The sequence below is a fragment of the Pseudopodoces humilis genome, chromosome 4 (genome assembly GCF_049639895.1).
Source record: "Pseudopodoces humilis isolate 2021_Gansu_Grassland_sample_001 chromosome 4, ASM4963989v1, whole genome shotgun sequence".
NCBI lineage: Eukaryota > Metazoa > Chordata > Aves > Passeriformes > Paridae > Pseudopodoces > Pseudopodoces humilis.
This window is the reverse complement of record NC_142203.1, coordinates 58882217-58907702: the sequence shown is the minus strand read 5'-3', so window position 1 is coordinate 58907702 and position 25486 is coordinate 58882217. Positions and strand designations below refer to the sequence as shown.

Sequence of the window (25486 nt, the reverse complement as noted above, 5' to 3'; positions counted from 1 at the left end):
TAGCTGTTGATAAAATTGGTGCTTTGGATATTTTCGAATCACCAAAAAAAATCTCAAAATTTTTTTAGAAAGTAACTAGCACTAGTAACTGCCTGTAAATAGATTTCTACTCTAAGCTGTAAGCACTTGCATATACTGGTATACAAGCTGGACAATTATAAGGAATTTCATACTGAAAAAGTAAATTTGTAGTTAACATAGTCCAACTAAATTAAATAAAAAATTTCTTGGCTGTGATATCTGAAAGAGATTCCTGGAGAAGGGTATTCACTTGCACTTGTAGTGGGAAAGAAGTACCATATGAATAACATCCAATAAACTCTTGCTCTTTACCAGTTATTAACAAATCCTGCAAAAAACCATCATCCACTACATCTGACAGAAAAATGATTCCATTTGAAACTTTTCCCATGTCTAAGTCCAGATACTTAGACACATAAGAGCACCAAACAAGAGATGCTTGCAAAATCACAATTACAGAAGTGAAAATACACTTTTGCAAACAAGTTTCATTATATATACTCCTTCATGTTTGACTAGTCTACAAATAAAGCTGTCTAACACACAGCAGTTGCTATAGCTTTATTAATGGAATTTTTAATTTGGGTATTGTCTATCGCAGAATAACTCTCAGAACTGTAAACTAGGTAGTACTAAACTGTATGCTGAAAGAACACAGTTCTCCTCCCAGAGAATCTAGAATCTATTAAATTTTTCTTTAATCTTATTTAGCAGGAAAAAAAAAAGAATAGGGTACTATTCATTAAAAAAAAAAAAAGAAAATTAAAATTAAAATTAAAAGAAAATTAAAAAGAAAAAAAGCAAAAAATAATCACTCTGCAACTTGGAAATTTTAAAATATCATTTGCTTGTATATGTACATCAAAGTGCAGCTCTCTTGAAAGTAGGAAATGACAATAAAGAAGCTAGTAGCCTCCCAAACCTGGTATTTTTCAGGAGATATTACTCACAATTCAGTTTAGCAAAAATTGATACGGGTTAGGATCTGTGGAAATCTGAATAGCTAAACAGTGGCATTTAATTATGCTTTGGGATCCTATCTTTAATGACACAGATTTGTAAACTATTTCCTAAAATTATTTTTATTTGTTCAAGAAAGCATTACTCAGAAAAACACAACAATACTACAGTCCATTGACATGAGACAACATTAAGAGTACGTGATTCAGAAAACCAGAAACAGTTCTCCAAAAATGATAGACATTTTAGTCAATTTTCAAAATTTAAGGTGCTTCTAATTAATTTGTTTTGGAGCTGGTCAAAACTTTAAAGGGTTTCTAGAGGAGAACAAAGATGACAAACTTTCTGCACTTTTAAAAAGCTGTCTTTCTCTTGCTAGTACCCGATTTCAGAAGCTAGCAATTTAAGAAAACACCAAGTACTGTAAGATTCATAACAACACTATGACAAGTGGTAATACAACTACATAATGTGTCCTTTCAAAATCACATTGATTTACAAACTATGCCTGTGTGTGCACCAGAAATCTGTTACTTCACATGCAATGTCTGCAGGCATTTGGAAATCTTTTTATCACAGGTATGGCTGGGAAATGGGGAATAATCTGGATATTACAGTCATACTGATGTAATGTAGGCAGCCAAGCATCACAGCAGGCTACCTACAGAACAGACCTACAGACTGTTTGCAAAGATTTTGGGTTACTCTTAGTCTCACTACATGCTGGGGCTCATCCAGAGGTTGTGGATAGCACCCAGTCACTACTGCCTAAATCAATTTTAAGCTGGGAGAAGTACATCCTCTCAATTATCTGCGTCATTCCACTTTCTGTCATTCAAAGCCATGGGCTGGCATGTCATAGACTACTGCTAATTGAGCATGAGGGGCATCTAAACAAAATAAATATCCCTGGATTGAGATATGCTAATGCTAGTACTATGCAAGCATTACAAGAGTAAAGGGATTCCAGACAGATGAAGCCAACAGTTTAGATTGCTCACTGCACAGAGAAGGACTGCAAATTAGACTCACTCCCTGGATTACTCCAAGCATTCAGTGCATGAAATACTGCTCCCACTCTGGCTTTTTCCTCTACTATGGCAGCATTTCCACTATGGGCAACAGTTCTTACCTGGTGCAGAGTTCAATTCTTATGCCACCTCTTATGTCTTGCATGTGATCACATAAATATGGAAAACTAATACTGATGAAAATGCTATTGCATACAAAATAAAGAAGAGAGAAACAAGTAAGGGAAGTAGCTGAAAGTCCAGGGGGAAAAAAACACCACACCAACAATCAGTCAGTCTCGTGGGCTGTTTCTTTGAGGAACCCAGACAAAAAGAAAGAGATAAACAGTGACAAACTATGTTCTTCTGTACCATCAACACTCCTTTTCCCGAATTTCTCATCTGATCTTACAGGACCTTCTCTTCAGATAGAGAACAGAGTACTCTTGCATGTTCACTTTTGTACTGAAGTCTATCTTCTCAGCTTTCTCAAAGCTTTTTCAAAGCTTTTCTACTTCAGTTTCTCAATAAGCTAGTACAATAAATAGTATAATTTACCTATATGCCTCACTGAGAGGTCAAAGTTTGCAGTTATATTATAATAGGAGGTATGCATAAATGGGTATGTTTCAGTAATCAGAATTGAATCAGAACTGAAATTATTCTTTAGAACAACTTGCTGTACCCCTGAAACTATTGTATGAGCTTGCTGGTTTATATTCAAAATTGTTCACATGCACAGATTTACACTTTGTTGTTCTTTTTGTTTGTCTGTTTGTTTTTAAATACCTTACCAACCAAAACAAAAATCTCACAAATGAGCACTGAAAGATGACACAAATTTGTATACAAGGATTTAGATTTCCAAAAAGAGAGTGAAAATGCTTACTTATTCAAACAACTGCAAACAAAACATAGTATCAAACTCAGTAACACCTCTGAGTCTACTAACAGATGCAAATAAAATTTTATTTTTAAAATGTCCTCTTTTTGTGAAAATCGTATTTTGCCAGTATGTTTGGCAAAACTTAAAAAACATTGATTTGCAGTTAATTTTACTTATTCTAGCAACAGCTTGCCCTCACTTTGCATCAAATACACAGCATATTTATTACCTATTATTATCTGTTATAGGGAGTTAAGAAATGAATACTTGAAGAAAATGAAGCATTTTGTGAAAGAATGGTTATACAGACACCACAAGTCAGGAAATCAACAGGTGTTCAAACTTGTTAGCAAAGAAAGACCAGGTTGCATGTGCCGGTGGGATCTTACTCCCTTTGGAAACAAAGTCTCAGATTCATATAGTGCTGAAACAGCCGAGGAAACTCTTCACTTTTCAACTTACTGATGCATGCACAATAGGTACTGAGTAACAAGATCTCTCAGTTGCAATAAAAACTGAAAACGCAGTTCTGAGAATATCATAATGCCAGGGAGGTAACCCTTAAAACAGAGATCAAATTGGTGCTAAGAGTCTCCAAAGCCAAGAAAAGCATGGGGAATATTACGTTGTGGGATTAAACTGCACAAGTTTAATAATACTTCGTATCTGACATGCAGGCACACTTCAACAGAAACTTAAAAACAGTCAATAAACAAAGAGTAGATACTTAATAAGAGAAGTCAAAGCAAGACAGTAGAATGCTAAGAAGGCATAAACTGAGTCAAAACAATTATTCACCAACTTAAAATATTAATTACAACTGAAATGGTTAAAAGATGCTAAAATGTCATCAGCTGCTTTTGCAGACATAAGAGTAGGAAAACTAGCCTGTTTGATTAAAGCTTTCTTCTCATTCCTAATTGTACATGTTGCTGTTCAAGTATACATTTGATGAAAAATATAAAAATAAATTTTGAAGTCACACAGCACTTTTATTAATTCACCTTAAAATAACTATTCCAGAAATGTACCTGCATATTCCTTGCAAATCAAAATCAGGAAAGAAAGTTTACTTATGAATGAAGGACATGGAGACTTAATCTCAAATTGCAAAACCAAAGCACATACAGACCATAGCAGATCCTGGCACAGAGCTCCCAGATAATGCAAATCCTCAGCTTCCAGGATGCGAAGGAAGTGTGCACTCTGTTGCAGAAGCACACCTCTGGATGTAGGTGTCTATTGTGATGGCACTTTGGTTGAGAGCGTGCTCTTTCATAACAAATAGCATTATGAGAGCTGTCATCGTCATTGTTTACAAATAGAATCCACCATACAGCTCCTCTGGGCTCAAGAACTATCTTTATCACATTTCATGCTACTTTATACACCGTTTCTAGGAAAGATCCCTAATTCTGTATGGGGTTCTGTGAAAAGAAAGAGCAACTGAAGAGATTATTGCCAGCAGCTCTGAGCAATCTCTTTTTGTTTTTAAACTGACACACACCAGAAAACAGTGTAGTTTTACAAGACCTGCATAACTTTCACAACTTGCACTGAAATTTAAAAGAATATAAAACCACAACAGAAGCTGCTCCCACTCCCAAACCAACGTTTGGGCACTGCTTGCCCATGTCAAGCCTCTCTGCCCGGGGCCGCTCGGCGCCCTGGCCCCTCCGGCCCCTCTGGCCCTGCACAGCCCCGGCTGCCGCCACTCCCGGCCTGCGCAGGGGGGAGCGGGGCGGCGGGGCCGAGCCCGCGGGCTCCTACCTTGTTCGAGGCCATTTCGCTGACGGAGTGCCTGGTCTGCAGGGTCTCCAGCTGGTCCAGGCACCAGTCCAGCTCCTCCATGGTCTCGCTAGCCAGTTTTTGGTAGGCCTCCTCTGCGAAAAGACAGGGAAAGGCGCGCTCAGTTGGCAAGAGTTTCACAGGGCTCAGGGGGAGCGCCAGCGCGCCCATCCTCCGCTGCCCGGAGCTCGGACACGGGCGCTGCTCCCTCATTCTGCCGGCGCGGGCAGCGGCCCTGCCCCTCCGCCGGGCCGCGCTCTGCCGAGCCCCTGGGGCGGTCCGGGCATGTAACTTCGGTCCTGCAGGGCCCGCTCGCCCTTTGCCTCGGCTCGCCTCCCGCCCCGGGGCCGCTGCCGCCCCGCAGCGCCGCCCCCTCGCGGGGGGCGTCCGGCTCCGCCCCTCTCCCCGGCACCGCACCGTGTCCCGGCTCCGCACCGTGTCCCGGCACCGCACCTCTCCCCGGCTCCGCACTTCTCCCCGGCACCTCACCTCTCCCCGGCAACTCACCTCTCCCCGGCACCTCACCTCTCCCCGGCTCCGCACTTCTCCCCCGCACCTCACCTCTCCCCGGCAACTCACCTCTCCCCGGCACCTCACCTCTCCCCGGCTCCGCACTTCTCCCCGGCACCTCACCTCTCCCCGGCAACTCACCTCTCCCCGGCACCTCACCTCTCCCCGGCTCCGCACTTCTCCCCGGCAACTCACCTCTCCCCGGCACGGGGGCACGGCTGCTGGGGGCACCCACACCACCCACACCCCGCCGGTAGAGCTGCTGAGCCGTCCTCCCCGTCCTTCTCTTAGCTACCCACCGCGGCACCATCAGAAATTAACGGGTTAACCTTTACAGGAGCGTGCGGAAAGGTGTAAGAGCACATGTAATCATAACAATTACGATTGTTACGGCTGGCCCGCCGAAGAGCCAGTTGTCAGAGGACTGCTCAAATAACTGCAGCCGTATTTGTTCTAACGCAAAGCCAATGTGTGTGTGTGCTAGAGCAGGCACAAAGTATTGCATGTTGGCTGTATGCACAAAAGAACTGATGAAAAAGTTTTGGAACTGGGCATAGGAACACAATATGAGAAACGAACCCAGTAATGTTATGGAAAACCATGGTTTAACCAAAATTGCTTAATATTCAATTGGAACTAACTGTCTTACAGAAGTTTCAGTTACAGACAGGAAGACATACTCTTCTTCAATAACTCCCCAACAACAGGAAATCTGTCAGTATGCAAATAATTTTAGAAAAATAATCCAATATACAAAGTGCAAGCCTCACCTACCAAGCCTGGCTATTTTTTATTCTAGTGTAGATCTGAATAGAAGGCAAGAATGCTCCTCAACATTGAACTCAGAGCTGAGTGTGTGTCAGCCCAGGTATCCTGTCTTGCAAGCTGTGTATCTGAAACATCAAGTTCTGAAACTGCTGGCATGGACACATCTAGATCAGCTACATGCAAACATTACACCAAGGCAGAGAAATGTTTCTTCAGTGGGCTTGTTATGGACATCTATAACATCTCCCTTGACTTGTTTCACATCTATAACATCTCCCTTGATTTGTTTCACATCTATAACATCTCCCTTAACTTGTTTCACATCTATAACATCTCCCTTGATTTGTTTCACATCTATAACATCTCCCTTAACTTGTTTCACATCAAATTAGCCTTATTTTCAAAATCTCAGGCATGCAAAAATCAGGAAAACAAATTAACTAAAACTCCTTTTCAGATAAAACACCCAACATGGACTACTGCCAAACAGCTCAGTGCATTGCTGTACAGTATCCTGGGTACCAGACCTGTATCTTTTTATGTTTCTGAGCACATGCTCAGAAACTTCAAGTTCCCTCACAACTTTTAAACTTCTTTTGGCTATTGCATAAATACTTCACAATTTTGAATAAAGTTCACTTTCATCTGAAAAAACAGTAGCACAAGAAGTTTGAATTGAGATGAAATGGCAGAACCATTTAATGAAAATTTTGTAATGCTTTCCACTTCAATAAACACATCAACCAACATTCAACAAAATCCCTTTCCATTAAATTGTAAACCCTATCATTCAGATGCATACTTACTACAAATGCTGTCTCATCCAAAGGAATTCCCTGGCCAATAAAGTCAGGATTTCCAGCCTGTTTATCTATTGAAAGAGAATCAATGATGGTCTATAATACAACACACATCACAGATCACTAGTTCTTGAACACAGTAAAACAAATTTGTATGATGTTACTTTCCTGCTAGCCCGAAGCCTGCCCAACAGCAATTCTTGAAAATCAGATACTGGAAACCACATTTTTCTTAACAAGGTCTTCCTTCTTAACATCTCTTCCAGTATTTAAGAGAGTATGTAGACAAGGTTTCTTCCCAAGAAATATGAAAACAACAAAATAAACTCAAGGGATACAATATCCAGGTAAAACTAATAAAATGCTCAATTTGCTATTTATTTAGCAAAAATATATACATTACCAATAGCACCTCATTCAGTAATCTCTATCTTATTCAGCAATCTTTATCTATTCACCTTCCCAGTACATCTCAAAGCACATTAGAAAGCAGAATCCATCACTCACAAGTACCTCACCCTCAGGATGCTTCTCACAATCTCCCACTTCGAACTGCCACACTTCAAGAGTCTCTGACTGCCGTGGGGACCTGACTGACCACTCGGACTAAGTAAAACTCTGATGGCCAATGCTAGGCTTAAGACTTGCCGGACTTGGCACCACCTGATAATTCTTAGAACTCAGAGCTGTCAGACCAATCTTAAATGGAAATAAAAGGTTTTCTAAATGATGGCAAAGTACCCATCAAACAAGCACACCTGCAGTTCTGAAGGGCAGAACAACCGTAGGAAAGCTTTTTCTGAACAGTACCAAAGCTCTAAATTTGGCCCACACTTTTGTTGTTATACAATGTGGTGGAAAATGTTGAGGTTAACAGCTTTTCAAGTATAACACTCCGGTGCCACTAAGCTAAGAATAAAAGAATAATTATCAACTGTGCAGCTTTGAGAGCCTCACAACACTGTTTCTGACTTCTCTGTTACCTCCAAGATAGCGCGCTGTAATTAGATCCAGGACTGATCTACTAATGGGTTTTTTTGTTTTAGACACATGATCAAGCTTCCACACCCCAATGATGAAGTCCTAAAACAGATTAACTTCTGTAAATGACAGGCATCTTGAAATGTCAAAGGTTCTTTTTATGTCTCATTAGGCCCTAATATGAGGAAGAGAACATTTTAACACCAGGTGCTTTAAGAATTTGCATGTTATTTTGTATATGCTTTTACAAAAAAAGGAAGTGACAGCAAGTGTTCTCTTTTCAGTTTAAAGATTGCAAGCAATTCCAATATATGTAGCTTTCAGTATGGTACATAGGAAAAAAACAAAACAAAAAAACAACAAATGAAAGGCTAGCAGAAAGAAAAAGCTCTACCATAATCATTTGACTCTGCACAGCTATTTTTTTAAAGAGCGTTCTGTCTGTGTTTATAAAAGACTTGATTCTTAGCACAGCACCTAACACACCACCATAGATGGCTGCACTTTAATTCACATCATTATTTGGGAACAATTTCTGTTCAAAAATTTTGAAGGGAAAAAATTACTATATGGCAATACTTATGTAGAGTGTCCACTTTATGTAATGGTTTTTCATGATTTTCATATAGGTTGTTCTGCTATTCCTGGAGAACAAAAAGCAATATTACACTTTTGTACTCAAGTAGAAAAGCACTATAGTGTATTTGTACTAATCTTTGCAGTATTTTAAGGAATTTCAGAACAGCAAAATCAAAAAATAAGTAAAGATTCTTCACTGTTGTCTGATCAGTTGAGATCTTCTACGTGATGCTAAGAAACTGGACAAGAGTTGACTCAGCAAGCACACAGCGAAAGGCTTTGACCACTTGCCTTAAAATGGGAGTGTCTTGGAGGCAAGAGAAGAACTCTGCCGAACAGTGATGTGATCCAGACAGTCTTGGCATGTGTACTGTCTTTTAGAGCTGCAGACTGCTGGTAGAAGCTCTGAAAACCTCCAGGCTATTCTAGATGAAATGAAGATCTAACCAGAAAAGGAAGGTCAAAGCAGGTGTGCACCCCCTTATAAACAATATTAAAAATAAACTGGTAACAACAGATGAGAAGAAAGCTGAGGTACTCAACAAATTTTTTCTACCATCTTCATTTCTATCTTTGCAGACCTCTTGAGAGTACTGACAGATGGATAGGGACTGGGATAACAAAGTCCATTGTAAGGGAAGATCAGGTTTGTGACCACCTAAGGAAGTCTAATATAAATATGGCACCCAATGGGCTACATCCCAGAGTCCTCAGCTAAATGGCTGATGTAGTTACCAAGCCACTCTCCCTGGGGTTTGAAAAGTCATGGCAGTCAGGTGAGAAGTCCTTTTGACTGGAAAAGGGGAAACATTGTGCTCATCTGTAAAAAGGATAGAAAGGAGTAAGTACCCTGGGAACTACTGACCTGTCAGGGTTACTTCTGTGCCTAGGAAGATCATGGAAGAGATCCTCCTAGAAGCTGTGCTATGGCACAGGGAGGTGATTTGAGACATCAGCACAGCTTCACCAAGGAGAAGTCCTGCCTGACCAATCCAGTGGCCTTCTCTAGTGGACTGACTGCATCAGTGGACAAGGGAAGGGGTGTGGATGTCCTGGACTTCCATAAATCCTTTGGTATCGTTGCTCACAACATTCTGCTCTCTAGATGGGAGAGAGATGACTTTGAGAAGTGGACTGTTAGATGGATAAGTAATTGGTTGGATGATCACATTCAGAGGGTCATGGTCAAGGACTCAAAGTCCCAATGGACATCAGTGGCAAGTGGTGCCCTCAGTGGGACCAGAGTTATGTAATATCTTCATTAGTGGAACAGACAAAGGGATTGAGTGCACCCTTAGCACATTTGCTGATGACCAAAAGCTGAGAGGTGCTGTCGGCACACCTGAAAGATGGATGCATCCAGAGGGACCTGGACAAGCTGGGAACATGTGGCTCATGGGAGCTCCATGAGATTTAATAGACCAAGTGCTTTTGCTGCCTCTAGGCTGAGGTAATCCTAGGTTGTGGTATCAGCACAGGCTGGGGATGAACACATGGAGAGCAGCCCTGGGGAGAAGGACTCGTGGGTGCTGGTGGGTGAGAGGCTGGACATGACCCAGCCATGGGCACTTACAGCCCAGAGAGCCAAACATGTCCTGGGCTGCACCAAGAGCAGTGTGGGCAGGAGGGGAAGGCGTGGATTCTGCCCCTCTGCTCTGCTGTGCTCTGGTGGGATTTTACTTGGAGCACTGCATCCATCTCTGGGGTTGCTGGTAAAGAGAGGACATAGAACTGCTGGAGCAAATCCAGAGGAGGTCACAAGCATGATCCACAAGTGTGATCAGAGGGATGTAACACCTCTCCTATGAGAAAAAACAGAGTTGGGATAATTTAGCTTGGAAAAGAGGCTTTGGAGTCACCTAATTGAGGCTTTCCAGTACCTGAAGAAAACCTTCAAGAGAGATGGAAAGTTTTTACAAGTGAATGTAAAGGGGGAATGGCTTCAAACTGAAAGAAAATCGGTTTAAATTAGGTATCGGGAAGACGACTTTACTGAGAGAGTGATGAGGCACTGGCACATGTTGTCCATAAAAGTTGTGGATACCCCATACCTGGAAATGTTCAAAGCCAGGCTGGATGGAGCTCTGAGCAATTTGGTCTGGTAAAAAGTGGTCTTGGCCATGGCAGGGAGTTTAGAAGTGTATGATCTTCCAACCCAAACCATTCTATGATTCTATGATCTACTGTGAGATTCAGACCCTGGACATCATCCCTGAATTTTCTGACCATCTTTTTGCTCTTCAGCCTACTGTAAGCTTGAAGTTTGGAGCAACAGAATTGCAGAACCAAGATTTTCAGTTTCTCTTACAACTACAATTTCAAAAAATCCTCAGAGGTTCTAATCAAGCTTTTTTTTTTTTTGTAAATGAGGATGTTCATACTTATCAGGATATAATAGGCGGAAAATCATAAAGTCCAGTTATGCTCAACCTGTTAAATTTTTTTATTATAGTTACATAATAAAAACAGAATGCATAAAGAATTGTACAAGCAAAACACACATTAAATGAAGATCTAGGGAAAAAGACACTTTTGTTCCTGAAACAAAAGTTTTTTTATTTCTCTCACGGTCTTAGAACAAACCAAATATCTCATATAACAATATCTCTGTGTACTAAGACTCTATGTCAAGGGCAAAAGGATGAAAAGTATGTGTTTATATTGTTATGAAACCAGTTAACAGGAACATTGCAGATATCTAGGAAGAAGCTCCTGGGCTCTTGGAACAGGCCTGTAACAGTTAGTTTAGAGTAAATAAAGCACTTCTGATTCCTTTAAATAAAGAACTGTTATCATTAGGCTCTCACTACATGGTTTGATTTCTCTGTGTGGGACTGCTAACGTGTGCTGGCTTTTTTTTTCCCATAGTAATTTTATGTATTTCTTGGAAAAATGGTCTGGAACAAAGTTACTCATACTGATATAATTTGCCCCAAAGTCTAGAAGAATTTCAGTATGAACTATTTGCAAATTCATCTAAACAAACAGTCTTAAGATGCCATAGTAAGGTGGAATATCAAAAGTGTCTTCAATCAAAGCCAAGCAGAAAAACATGCATTCAGTATAGACAGTATATTCAAATAATTTACTGCCTCAATGAAAAAACGCACCAAAATTTTGCAGTGTGAATGTTTAAATCCACTCTTTGCTATTATCAAATATTCATCAAGGCCAAATGAATGTTCTTTTATCACCATCCATCCCTTCCCAGTGCTCCCTTCCTTTCTGACCAATTTGGTAAAGTACTAAGACATTCCTTACTCCATTGCCTGTAAGAATCTGCCAGAAGGACCACAGTCACTTACTACTGGCAAAAAAAAGTAAGCCTTTTCATCAAGCAATCAACATTTCCCAAAATGAAGAAAAAGTGGGAAGCTCTTGATTTTCAAGTAGCTCAAGTAGCACAATGTCCTTTTAATGTATTTGTATTGCTTTCTTTTCCTGAACAAACTGCATTTTGAGAAAAGGTCTGTTTCTTTTTAAAATCTCTTTTTCTCCCAACAGTTGTGAAAGAATTGTGTCAATTCTATTCTCTGGTGGACAAATCGATAATGGATGCATTTCTCATGTTGCTTTCTTATCTATTTTTTGTATCATAGAAAAAATATTTCTTCTAGTGGAGAGGATATATCCTCAAATCAGTTTGCTCTGTAAGCCAGTATCTTTCCAAGAAGGGTATCTGCTGTTGAATCAACATAATGAGAGAAGTGAAAGATTTTCAAAGTGGAACAAAGTCAGAGCCAACAGGCCTCTGAATAAACTACTGGATGTTCCCTCTGAACATTGCAAAATTTTTACTGCAAGGGTGACTGAACACTGGCACAAGTTGTGTTCTGTGGAGCCTCTATGCTTGTAAGTCTTCAAAAGCCATCAGGACATAATCTAGGCAATCTGCTCCAGCTGGCACTGCCAGGATTGGACTACATGGCCTTCAGAAGTCTCTTTCAGCTCCAATCATTCTGATTAAATTAGCAATTAAAAAAATAAAAGCCATTTTTGTAAAAAAGTGGGTGGCTCAAATGGCCATGCTGCCATGTTTGCAGTTCTGTAATAGTCTTTGTCCTAGAAGGGATCAAAGGATATTACACTGTTCCAATCAGGATTTTGCTGAAGAGCTCATTTCATATATATTACTATGGACATTATGATGAAAACAAGAAATACAAATCATTAAATGTAAATGTGTAAAATTTCCACTATTAAAAAGATAGTCTTGTTTTCATGCTTTCTTAGGACATATAATCTGAACAAAAAAGAACAACTCAATTTTTTTTCAAAAAGTGCCCATTAGAAATCATCAACTTCACTTTTAAGCAGATTACTATTAGTTTTGCCTGAGATGTTGATAGCTCCAAAACCTAGAAACTATGTGCTGTAGCAAAATGTTTATTATCAACTGGAACTTGCTTAGATCAAGCTGAAATGTGAAAATTAGGGGTTCCATCTGAGAAAGAATTTTAATATATGTTTTTGGTTTTGATTGTCCTTCAAAAATTTTACAAATACACATTCATATATCACTGTGGAATAAAATAAAAGTTATCTGCAAGTACCAAAGCAAATAAAGTCTGTTTTCCTTAAGCTTTTGTGTCTTTGTGTGGTTGACTTGACTGCTGAACTTCCTGACATGCAATGGTGCAGACTGAGCTCACACTATACTAAAAAAATATAAATGCCAAAGTTTAAAAAAATTCCTGAAATCTACCTGAGTAGAATTCCTGGTGTCTGATACAGTGGGAAAACTGAAAACTTTTCATGAGCTAAGGCATTCACTTTAGCTATTCTTCATATAAATTCTCTGGTGCCTAGTAAGAAATGCACTGAAACTGCATGTTGTGGGGTTTTGTTTGTTTGTTTGTTTAAAGATGGTGTTAATAGGCTCTTCTATAAATTTGCTATTTTTGCATGCTTATACCTAATAAATTTAATAAATCACTACCTTGCTATCAGATTTAGCTGGCAGTGGTCAGTGATTTCAGAAGTTAGGAGGTGGCTGTTGGTAATACACACCTATTTTCTAAGGGAAGCACTATGAAATGTCTGGTTTTGGTGCTAATTCTAATTTGAAATAGAGATGCATGATATTGCTAAGATAAACTAACTTAAATGATGGCAAGAGTGAGCAGATAGAGGCTTTCTCTCAGAACCTCAGATATTGCAGGAGAGAGGAAAGTTCTCAGCCTTGCCCCTGCTGTGTAGTAGTAAGAATGCTTTCTTTCCAACAAAGCAAAAGGAGAAATATAAGAACATACAACTTCAATCATCTTCATTCCTGAAAGCAGAAGAAAGGGCAGTAGCATGAATGAAGTTTCCTTCTTTCCTTTTGTGAAACTGTTCTTCCCTCCACACACAATTAGTTGGGTTGTATTTACACAGCACAGAGAAACTACGCTTTCACACTCTTCCCTAAACTAAGAACAGAGGCAAGTGGTAAACATCTCTTCTAGTTTCAATATTTATTTAGTTTCTAAAACTTTGTTCCCAGGTCAAGTGGTGTCTGAATCAGCCTTTGGGTTAGAAGCACATTCCTTATCACTGGACTCTCATGCCCTACTAATGACAATGGAAAAATGTGAAATTCTTGTCTGAATGGATACTCTTGACAGATTACTCCCAGTGAATGTGTGGTGAATCGGATCCTTACTATAAAAAAAAGTACAGATATCTCCTCCATCTCTTGTAAAATTCTGTACTTCTCCACGACAATGCTGAAGAAGTGAATAATCCTATTGTCTACAAGTTATAAGACTAAGATGGTAGATAAACTCTGGTTTTAGTTGGGTAATTCTAATGGATCTTTTACTATTGTCATAAATATTTTTATAATTTCCTTGTTTTTAGCATAGCTGATAATATATATACTCAAAATCTTATTCTAGTAGTACTCAAAAGATGTATGCAGGATTAGATGGTAGAAATCAAAACCCTGTGTCTTCTCCCCTAGTATTTTATTCTGTTAATGTTCTTCTGGTATGGATAAGTAGGAAGGTTCTCCCCTTTTAAGCCTGCAACTGATCAGTATAGTTTTTCTTCTCATTTTGCTTTTTGTCAAACCACAGGACAATATAAAAGACAAAGAATATAATAAGTAAAAATCAAAACAGAATTTAAAAAAAAATCAAGTAATATTAATTAAAATACAAAACACCAAATTGAACCATGGAAGTGATCAAAATATTTTTTTGAAGGAAGGAAAGGAAGAGAAAAAAAAAAAAAAAGTAACAGTTTTAGCCCCAGTAAGAAAATTCAGGAGTGGACTTCAACATTTCCAGAGACTGCATTTTAAAATCAAAATAAAAATGCCCTGAGATCAGGGGGCCAATACCACTTTTCTCCTGAAGAATTAAAGCATCAGCAGCTGATTGAAGCAGAGCTCCTCTACATGTTACTGCTGAAATCAGTTCACCCAAACAAAATGTAAGTCTTTCAAATTTTTTCAGGGAAGCATAGGCATTTAAAATGTCATGAGTCATTAGTTAAAATGCAGGTATTGAAAAATAAGACAAACACAATTTTTAAACTATATTATTTTACAACCTTTTTTGGCTTTTATATTTTACAGACTGCAGTTCATTGTTAAATTGTTGCAAAAATGCACTACTTCAAATTGTTTTTGGAGGGAAGACAGACTGAGTAACATGAAAGAGGAAAGTGATAGTTTGAAATCAGGTATTCCATAAACTGGCAAGTAATTTTAAACAGGACTGATAAAGACAGTGAAAGAACAGATTAAGAAGATGCATGATGGGATGGGTGAATGACATTCTTCTTGAAAGAAGCAAATTTAAAATACTTCCTGTGAGGGCAACCCAAACTCACAGCATCCTTTTCAATGCAAAAGAAGCTTGCTTATTCAGTTTATCATTGCAATTTATCAGTGAAGATGAGATAGATCAGCAGTGTATGTCCAAAAGTAACAGAAAGTGAAAGTTCCAGGGAAAACATGTTGATCCCTTCATTTCAACCTGCTCAGTCTCTTCTGGGAACTTGTGCAATAAAGACTTGTGCAATAAAGACTTAGGTCCTTAGAAGAAGTATCTTTTAGGGTTGCATGTCCAGGTTTTGGTAGCAGGGCGGGCTACAGTGGTGGGTTCTGTGAGAAGCTGCCAGAAGCTTCTTCCATGTCTGAAAGATCCAATGTCAGGCAACTCCAGGATGGTCCCACCACGGGCCAGGGCCGAGTCTGTCAGTGACAGTGGCAGTGCCTCTGGGATAATGTATTTGACAGGCTAAATGCTATCGTGCAGAAGCAGATTGTGACCAGAAAAGAGTGGGGTAAGGACATGTGAGAGGAATAGCCCTGCAGACACCAAGGTCACTGCAGAAGGAGAGGCAGGTGCTGCTCCAGGTACCAGAGCTGAAGTTCCCCTGCAGCCCCTGGTGCAGACCATGGTGAGGCAGCTGTGGCCCTGCAGTCCGTGGAGGAGACCCACACTGGAGCAGCTGGGTGCCTGAGAGACAGCTGTGACCCCACAGGAAACCTGTGTAAAGTCCTGTCAGGGACCCTGTTCAGCACCCATGCTGCAGGAGCAGGCTGCACCTGAAGGACTGCAACCCTTGCGCCACATGCTGGAGCAGTTTGTGAAGAACTGCAGTCAGTGGGAAGGGCTCACATCGGGGAAGTACACAGAGAACTGTGTCCCATGGGAGACACCCCATGATGGAGCAGGTGATAGAGTCCTGTCTTGAGGAGGAAGCAGTGACAGAAACAATGCGTGATCAACTAATTATAACCTCCATTCTCCACTCCCCTTCAACACTGGAGGGGAAGAGGTAGAGGGAACTAGGAAAAAAGTTAAGCAAAGGAAATGGGGGACAAGGTGGAAGGGTGGTTTTAAGATTTTGAGATTTTAAGATTTGGGTTTTAATTCTCATTATCCTACTTTGATCTGATTGTTAATAAACTCAACTAATTTTCCCAAGTCAAATCTGTTTTGCCTGTGATAGTAACCAGTGAGTAATCTCTTCCTGGCCTTATCTCAACCTGTGATCCTTTTGTTATTCTTCCTCTCCTGTCCAGTTGAGGGGAGGAGTGATAGAGCAGTTTGGTGGGCACTGGTGTCCAGCAGCATGCACATCAAGGCTATTGTACCTGCTAGAGCGAAGTTCCCCACATGAGGAGTTAAAAAATACCAAATATAGTTATGATGAGAATTTTCCTTGATTGCTTTGGAAGTCATTGTGAATGAATGAAATCAATGAAATTCAATGAAGAATATAGGAGCTGATTGAAAAAGAATGATTAGCTATAAAACAAGAAGAGAGGCTTTTTGGTCAGACCCAGACTGAGAAATTTTTCAAAGGGAAAATGTTATCAACTGGAGAGTAGTCATTAGGTTATAAATCTTTTCAACAGGAAAAGAACAGCAGCTAAAACCACAGATCCAATGATTTCTTGTGCATAAGTCCCACTGACTGCAACAAACCAGAATTTCACTGAAGAGTCATTCCACAGAGTTGTCAGGAGTTATAAAAGGAGTGATGAATAGAGGTTGTAAAATAACAGTGGTGGTTGTGTTTCCTTTTTTGATCTCTTAAGGTGTGGCCTCACCAGTGCCCAGGACAGGGGGACAATCCCTGCCCTGCTCCTGCTGGCCACACTATTGCTGAGCCAGGCCAGGATGCCATTGGCCTTCTTGGCCACCTGGGCACAGCCTGGCTCATGTTCAGCTGCTGTCACCAGCACTCCCAGGTCCTTTCCAGCCACTCTGCCCCAGCCTGTGGAGCTGCCTGGGGTTGTTGTGACCCAAGGGCAGGACCCAGCACAGGACCTTGTTGAACCTCATACTGTCAGTCTCAGCCCCTCTAGCTCACCTCTCCAAATCCATCCGTAAAGCCTTCCAATACTACCACCCAACCTGATGTGGTCTCCAAACTTACTGAGGGTACACTCAATCCCCTAATTCAGATAATCAGTAAAGATACTGAACAGGATTGGGCACAGTTCTGAGTCCTGAGAAACACCGCTAGTGGCCAGAATCAATTAAAAACTGATAATTTTGAAAGAAACGCGTACTCATTAGGAACAAACACATAGCAAGCTTGAACAAGAAGCTGAACTTTCTGTCATAAGAAACATTAGGTCAGACTTTGATTATCAGGTACATTCTCTTAACCTCTGTGACACAGCTATTATAGGACTCTAGATTGCTTCTTGATGGGTTTCACAACCTGTTTTAACCTTAAATACAGAAGAGTGTTCTGATTTAAATTCCATTTGGTCCAGTGTAAAGGTCACTCATTTTTTTAAGGCAAGGAGAGTGTTTTGTACAGCTTTAACACCTTTTCCTCTAAAACACAGTACATCTCTGCAAAGGAAATTGTAGAAAAATAAATGGCTACATCTCAGCCAATAGGTAGACACCAGATTTTATAGAGGCACAATGATTTACTGTAGGTGAGGATATAGCCCGTTACATTTTTTTATATAAATGAATTCAAATTCAGGAATAAGAAGGCAAATCTGTAAAAATAGTCCAGCAAACAGGACAAGTGTTCCAGTGAGTTTGGACAAGTGGTCAAGGCAATGAAATGTGAAATGTGAAAGGCAAAAATAAGTGTTTTATGTAATCTACCAAGTTACCTCATAATAGCACAAACCTTAAAACAGTTCATTGTCAGCACAGCATTTGTTTCTCACAGAGAAATAACAGTCCCTGAGCTTGGTTGAGTGCTGATGGCCCTGCTTGCTAGGCACAAGAAGCTCATGAACTGCACCTTGAGCCACCCTGAATAGTCACAGGATGAGGCTGTGGTGGTGGTCTGTGTGCTGCAGAGCTCGCAGCAGGAAGGTATGTGCTGTGTAAAAAATCAGACAAAAATTCCTCCTCTGGGATGGCTCAGTGAGGTGAACCACACACACCTTACAGTCATCAAAGTTGTGTATTTTCTACCTCCTGCCAGAGGTGCTTCACAGATTCGTAGAGTCATAGAGCAGTTTGAGTTGGAAGGGACGTTTTAAAGGTTGTCTAGTACAAACCCCTGGCAATGAACAAATACATTTTCAACTGGATCAGGTAGCTTAGAGCCCTGTTCAACCTGAATTAGTCCTACAGAAATTCTGTCCTGTAAAATTCTGAGAACAACTCTTAACTTCTGGGATTCAGATGATCTTTGCTTTGACTGTGGACAGGTAAACACCTAAGTAGTTTAAAGTCTATGGGCTTTTCCTTGAGGATGAGGAGAAATGCACATTCAATCTCTCCCATCCCTTCAAGCTGAAGGAAAAATATCAGAGCAGAGTCTAAAGAAATAAGTACAGATAAAGGGTAGGAGAGGCACATAAAAAGTGTTTGGAGACAAGAAAATAAGACAGATTCAACTGAACAAAGAACTCTAATGTCTCTACATGTTACAGATGACAAATCTGAACTGGCAGAAACCTGCTTTTGAGAACACAGCTAAAGTTTAATAAACAGCACGTATATAAGGATATAACAATCCTTTTACCAATCCACAGAGAGCTCCACAACTACTCTTGCCATCTACCTCCATGTGCCAGCAAAGAGGTTTTTAGATTTAATAGAAAGTCACAAGAATCATTGGCAGAATATGACCGTCATTAAAAAAAAAAATCGAAAGAAAAATTGTTGGATTAATTTCTTTATATTCCAAAGAGAACTGTGTCCATAGCTGGAAATGACAATCCCTTTCTCAAATTCTTCATGTAGCTTGCTCAGTAAATACATAAGGAGACAGCTCAGCTTGGTGCTGCAGATTAATCAAATGCTTTGAACTACAGGCAATACACACACCTAAATTACATACTGTAATACAATATTTGGTCTGCTCCACACAGTAGAAGCCAATTATTTTTGGCAAGCATCCTCATCATGTCTTCCAGCTCCCCATCCTTAACATGTGGAGTATCACCACATGAAAAGAACCCAGCCAAAAATTCTATAATTCCTTACTGATGAAGATCAAGTGGAACAAATACACAGTGCTTTAGAATAGATTTCACATAAGAGTAGCATTCATCTGCTCACAGGTGTTACCAGTATAGCTTTTTGCAAGCAAGAATAGGTAAACTTATGGTGCCTATCAGTCTAATGACTTTTGTTTTACTACAGAGAAATAAAGTGAGGCAATGGGAAATACAAATTACATTAGAAGTTTGATTACTAGTTGGTTTAAGATAGATTACTGTGTTAATACATTAATACATATACTATAGTAATGCTAAAGAAGTTAAAAAGCTGAACTTCAAATCTCTACTGATATTTACTGAAGAACATTGCATTAAGACACAATTCACAACCTAAAGTATCTCTGTTCCAACAGAGAGGCACAGAAGGAGAAAATAAATTATGAAATCTATACCATATACCTTGCTTATCCACAACTGTGACCAGAAGTCAGATCTTTGAAATTCAGCTCAAGATTCCATCCAGGTATCACACTTACCTAGAAGTAATGTGACTAAAAATGTTTCTCAGGTACCCTATTACCTTTAAAATCTTCTATTTTTTCTTCATAAGTCAGGAATCATTTCGGTGCACAATTTGACTTGCATCACCAGTTACACGAGAGTAAGTCTGGGGCAAAATATGACTCACAGCTAAAGTTAATACTGTAGAGATAGCAAGCTCTCAGACAAAATAAAAGGCACATCTAACTCAATTATTCCATAACACTATGCCAACAAGGGCTGTGATACCTGAATGACAATCCTCAGTGTACCCAAAAGAGCAAAATGTTATGCTTAAGAAGGGAGCAAGTGTTCCATTTATATCTGCTGCAATAAATAAAAATATAGGAAGTTTCCAGTTTAGTCTGCTAGGGAAGCAAATTAAAAAAACATAAGATCTGCTTGCTTATCAAAAGAAAAACTTTACTATTAGCAAAACAGTTAGGTGGAAGAAGAAATTCATGATGGAAGAGAATGTGAGAAGAAATGCAATCTCCCTAGCTCTCAGGCGGAATGTGCTATACTTGTGGGGTGGCTGTGTGCTAACAAAGTTCATAGTTTTCTGGTACAAATACAATTAGTGGCTTACAATGCAGTCCTCAGCCATAAGTCCTGCACCAGGTTGGAAAAAAAAAAAGGCAAAGTTTGGGCAAAGCAAAAAAGCACATTGTTGTCACATTGTCACAGTATAAGGAGGGCTACGCAATTAACTCAGAAAATGAAACTTATTACTAAGAAGGAAAGGACATCAGATTATAATCAACATCATCAACATAACAGAAGTCCTGAGATGCTTGGGCTGTACAGCCACAATGTGACAGAAGAGGAATATGCTGAAGGAAGTTTGCTCCTAAAGGAATTTTGCTCTCTCTTGTTCCACAGAGCAATTTGGAGTGCAAGAAAACAGACAGTTCTGTAATATTTCTTCTAAATTCTAAACTATCATTCCACCAGGAATATATTAAATTTATTTCAGCAAAATTCCTAATGTGTGCTACATTTTGTTTTATATTTAAATATAAAATGGTATTTTGTAATACATCACTTAAGCAGGTATGAACTTTTGGATGGGGGTAAGAGCACACTACTCAACAGTGAAGGACAAGGCCAAAACAAAAGTGTTTCTTGGAGCCAGGGATTGTATTTACCTAATTCATCACAAATGAACCTCCTACCTACTGAAACTGGTCCTGAATTATGTAACTGAAAATGGAAACTTATATCATCCTATAACAAATTCCCAAATGATTCAGTCCTAATACAGAGCTAAAGCACATTCCATGCAATTAGTAGCTCATATTTGAAATAATTTTGGACATTTACAGACAACTGTTACCCAAAAGGAAAAGATTGTCATGGTGAGCTCAGTACCACTGTATGTGACATGATTTTTCTCACATATGAGTGCAGCAATGGGATATGTCCTTAGATCCTCACACTTGGTGATGAGGATAAAAATGACTAAGGTTAATTTTCCCTTCACTCGCATTTTCTCTCCTACTTTTAGATAAAGGAGAGCGATTTTGGCTTATTAATGATTTAAAATAATTCAGATTACTTCTGTTTACTATTTTAGATGCAAATAATTCAGCTAATCTTTAACAGCTCTAAGTTGCTCCCAAAATTCAGCACTGAGTTTATAATTTTCTTACTTTGTTTTCTTTCTGCTTTTTTACATAGACATTGATTTATACTTCCTACTTATAAACTACAAGGGATTTTACTGCACTACTGGAAAAATACCTATTGAGAAGCACTTCACAATCTGCACAGATTAGCATTTTTAATCACTATTAATAGACTGATGTAAGGACACTCTATTAAAGTCTCTAATATGCATGAACATTCAGAACCACTTGCCCAAATTCATGACATCCATAGCAAAAAAGTGCATGAAGGTAGTCAGTGGTGAGATTTTAAGAAGAAAAAAACCTGTGCTCCACACTATAATTTCTGAGACCAGAAAGCTGTTTATCACTGTGAATCTGCACACATAAATTCAGTCCACCCTGCCCTGTCTTTCTAACAAAGAAACACAAAAGCACAGAATAAGCTGAGCTCTAAAGGACACACAGGATCATCAAGTCCCACTACTCTCCCTGCACAGCACCATGCTCAAAAATACCACTGTGTCCAAGAGCATTATCTCTATAAGCCTCCTTTACTTAAACATTAGTCAGAAATCTCCATGAACATCCATGAATAGTGTGTAGCCAAGTTTAACATTAATTTCCCATTTGCCTCAATGATGAATCTCCTTTAAAAAGGATTTTACCTTCCATTATTTAACCTTTGGTGGTTTTGGTTTTTTGTTGGTTTTTTTGCTTGTTTGTTTGTTTGTTTGTTTGTTTTTTTATGAAAGACTGAAATACAAATTCTCACCAAAGAAGTATAAACTATAAAGTATAAAGTATAAAAATATTCTTCAAGTCCTGGACTCCAGCCAGGTGATGCTCAAATAAAGGTTTTTACAGAAGGCCATTTTTTTTGTTAGTCAGATTATAATTAAACAAAGATAAAATATTCAACAAATGTGCTTTTCTGATTCCATGTGGTACCTCCTTCATTATGTGAAAGAGTCGTAACAGAGCAGTGCACACTGCAATATAAATAAAATTTAGAATCCTACAATAACTATTACAACACTAATGTGGTAAATAATAATGTCAGCCAACATGCTCTGGTAAGAAAGCTGAAAGAGTAAGGGATAATAGATGCCGATAGACTTTGAAGAGAATGCAAATGTAAAGCACTAGTAATAAAATTTAAATTAGTTCTTTGCAGTGACGTCATCTTGTAGTATGATGTCAGGCCCAAAGAAAACAAGGTACAGGCAGAAAAGTGAGGCATTTTTGTCCAAAGTCCACAAGAAAGGACTGAATCTTTCAAATAAAATAAGATAAAATAAAATAAAACAAAATAATAAATAATAAATAAAAATGCAGTACCCAGGGCAGGATGCTTATTATTATTTTTAAGCTATTACTCTGTAAGTGGCAGTGAATTCATTTATTTCTTCTTTGTCTGTTGGAACTCACTGACACAAAAGAGATATTTCTGGTACAGTTAATGCAGCTCCATGCACATTATGTCAATGAAACAAAAGGATGTTATTGATTTTATGGTTTCTTTCCAGTTGTGTTTTTAATGTTCAGATAAAGTACCTACGAAAAATAGTTTATTCTTTTATCACCAAGTTAAATGCAAGCATGACCTTTAAAAAGCTCTCTATAATAACCTTCATGGATGCCTAATGTTTTTTTATTGTTGAACATTTCCTGAGCCATCCCATTATTTCACTGAATATACTGACACAACCTGTATACATTGCCTTTATTTCATACCCCGCTTTGCTATTATTTCTCTTATTGGAAATTATGAGAAACTCATAATGATTTACAAGGAATTCCTCTCTTTAACTATCAGAAGTCACATATAAATATTAAACATGCAGTTTTGTTCTTAGAGTTTCCTTGAATTCAAATATTTAAGAGATATTTAATAACAACACAGCCCAATCCATTATTATGTTTAAACATAGTCACCAAAGAACTTTAAATTGTACACCTGGTTAACAATGAGGCATGACCTTTCTAATTTTTCTCAAAATATTGCCCAAAAGACCCTAGGTTTTATTGTTTATATCGATTAACTGTAACTTACTTTATGCTTTAAATCCTACTCCTTTTTCTTTTCATGTTGTTAGCATTGATTTGCAGAACCTAATAGTTCAGGCTTGCACAGGCAAATCTAGAAAATAAATAGCTCCTCTTATGAGCTATTAGATGTGTTAACCAGATCAGTAGGAGACCTGCAAACATCAATGCAATTCCATTAAAAGTAACAAAAGCATCATTAAGGTACAAAAAACATATTTATTAGATACTTCTTAGAAACAATTTCAGGGACTGAGTAAGAATATACCCAGCAGACGCTTCATGGCAGCAGGATCTGGCAATTGGCATAACCCAAATAGTTTTAAAACTTTGTGAAAACATTAATCATGAATATAGACCTGATCTCCATAACTTGCTCAGTCTCTGAACGTTCATATTATTCATAACACCCCTCTTATGGCTACTTCTTTTCTAATGTGCCAAAAATTAGCTATTTGCCTTAAGGTTTAAATACTTTACAAGCTGTTTTCTGATCTCATCCCTGACTCAGCCCTGAGACATTACTTATGTGGCCCCCTTGACTTTAAATTGCGACATTTGCAGTTCTATGGTTTCTCAAATTCCACGCATGCATGATCTTGTTTATATGTTAGCAAAGCCACACCATTCTCGTTGAAATTATGCCCCCATGTTCCAATTGCTGTGATGTATGATGTCTGCTAAAATGAAGACTGCTGCTGTTTTGTGTCTACTGCCTCTCATGCCAAATAATGCCATCAAAGCAGTTTTTTCCCTCACAATTCCATAATTTCTTTCTTCTGAATCTGCCCATCTATAGTCTTCTTCCTTTACATTCTAATAATAATAAAAATAAATAAAAATAATAAAAACCTCTTTGAGACACAGACCAGCAACTATAGCTTATCAGGACAAGCCTTCACCTAGGCCTGAAGCAGCTCCTTACTGGTACAATGGTACTGACAATGAAAAAGGAGACTTGTTATAAAATCACCCATGCCAACAATCAAGAAATCAGAGTCTGGACTCAAACGTCTTCAGAAATGCTGAAAAATCCCATTTGAAAAAGTTGATTAGCTGCAACTAGCAAATTCTTCCAATACTTCCAATACAAATATATACAATATTTATTGTTTTTCAGCCTCTAGCTAAACAAATTAGTCCTGACCCTGCAAATGATAATAATCATTTATATGAGCCTAACGTCCTTAGTATTTTAACTTTTCAAACAGAAGATCCAGCTAACCTCACTGCCTCTGTTACTGCCTCCCTAGCTCTGATTGTGTGATAGAGGATAAATAGTCAACATCCAGATTCAAAACTAAATCTTCTAGTACACTCATGTTAAGTGTTAATACTATTCTAGATTTAAAAATCTGCATAAGACAGAATTGGTGGAGGGCAAAATGCACAGAAATTATATATGCGCTCATTATTTTCCAAAATTTACTGTAGCAACAATATTCTTTCACAGGATTTTCTTTTTCTTAAAACAAATAAATCTGTAAGTGTTAATCCTTTAAGAAAAACTATGAGTGTTTTTCAAAGAATCTGAATCTGAAAGGCAGCAAAACACTATTGTACTGTTGTCTTTCGAAACACCATTGATAGCAGAGGTGCTGCAGCATGAAAATATACTGGATGCTTGCAAGAGTCACCAGCTGCAAGAAACCTCCTGTGCAAGCTTCCCTGAAGGTGACTGTGCCACAGGCACTGTGCAGAATGCCAAACACTTCATGCAGGCTGGAGACAGTGGACTGACAAAGACCACAAGAAAGCACTGATACTTTGCAATATGCTTCAGTGCTGGATAACTAGTCCTGGGAAACACTCTGGGAAGAACTCTGCTTCTGCAACTCATGTCTTTATTGCAGTATGTATTTTCTAGTTAAATTGATAAGGATGCACTATACATACTACTTGTGTATTAATAATGTAAATTTTATTACATGAAGTGATGCAAACACAACCACTTCCATTCCTTGTAACTCCTATATCTTTATGATATTGATAAAAACAACATCCTTCATTATGATATTTTAAGCAAATTTATCAGAAATGTGAAAGACAACAACTAATAATGAATATATATATAAAAATAACAACTACTAGATAACTAATCTAACTAATGATAACTG

At 38.7% G+C, this 25486-nt stretch overlaps 1 protein-coding gene across 3 annotated transcripts in view; it reads right to left on the bottom strand.

The window, feature by feature from the left end:
• The window catches only part of PDE4D (phosphodiesterase 4D), a 280542-nt gene that overhangs the window by 6646 nt on the left and 248410 nt on the right, over positions 1-25486 (bottom strand). For all 3 annotated transcript variants that reach the window (XM_088054344.1, XM_014260454.2, XM_005531843.3), the window contains one exon: positions 4648-4760. In XM_088054344.1, coding sequence (XP_087910470.1) covers positions 4648-4760 — 113 coding nt within the window. The remainder of the gene's footprint in view (positions 1-4647; positions 4761-25486) is intronic.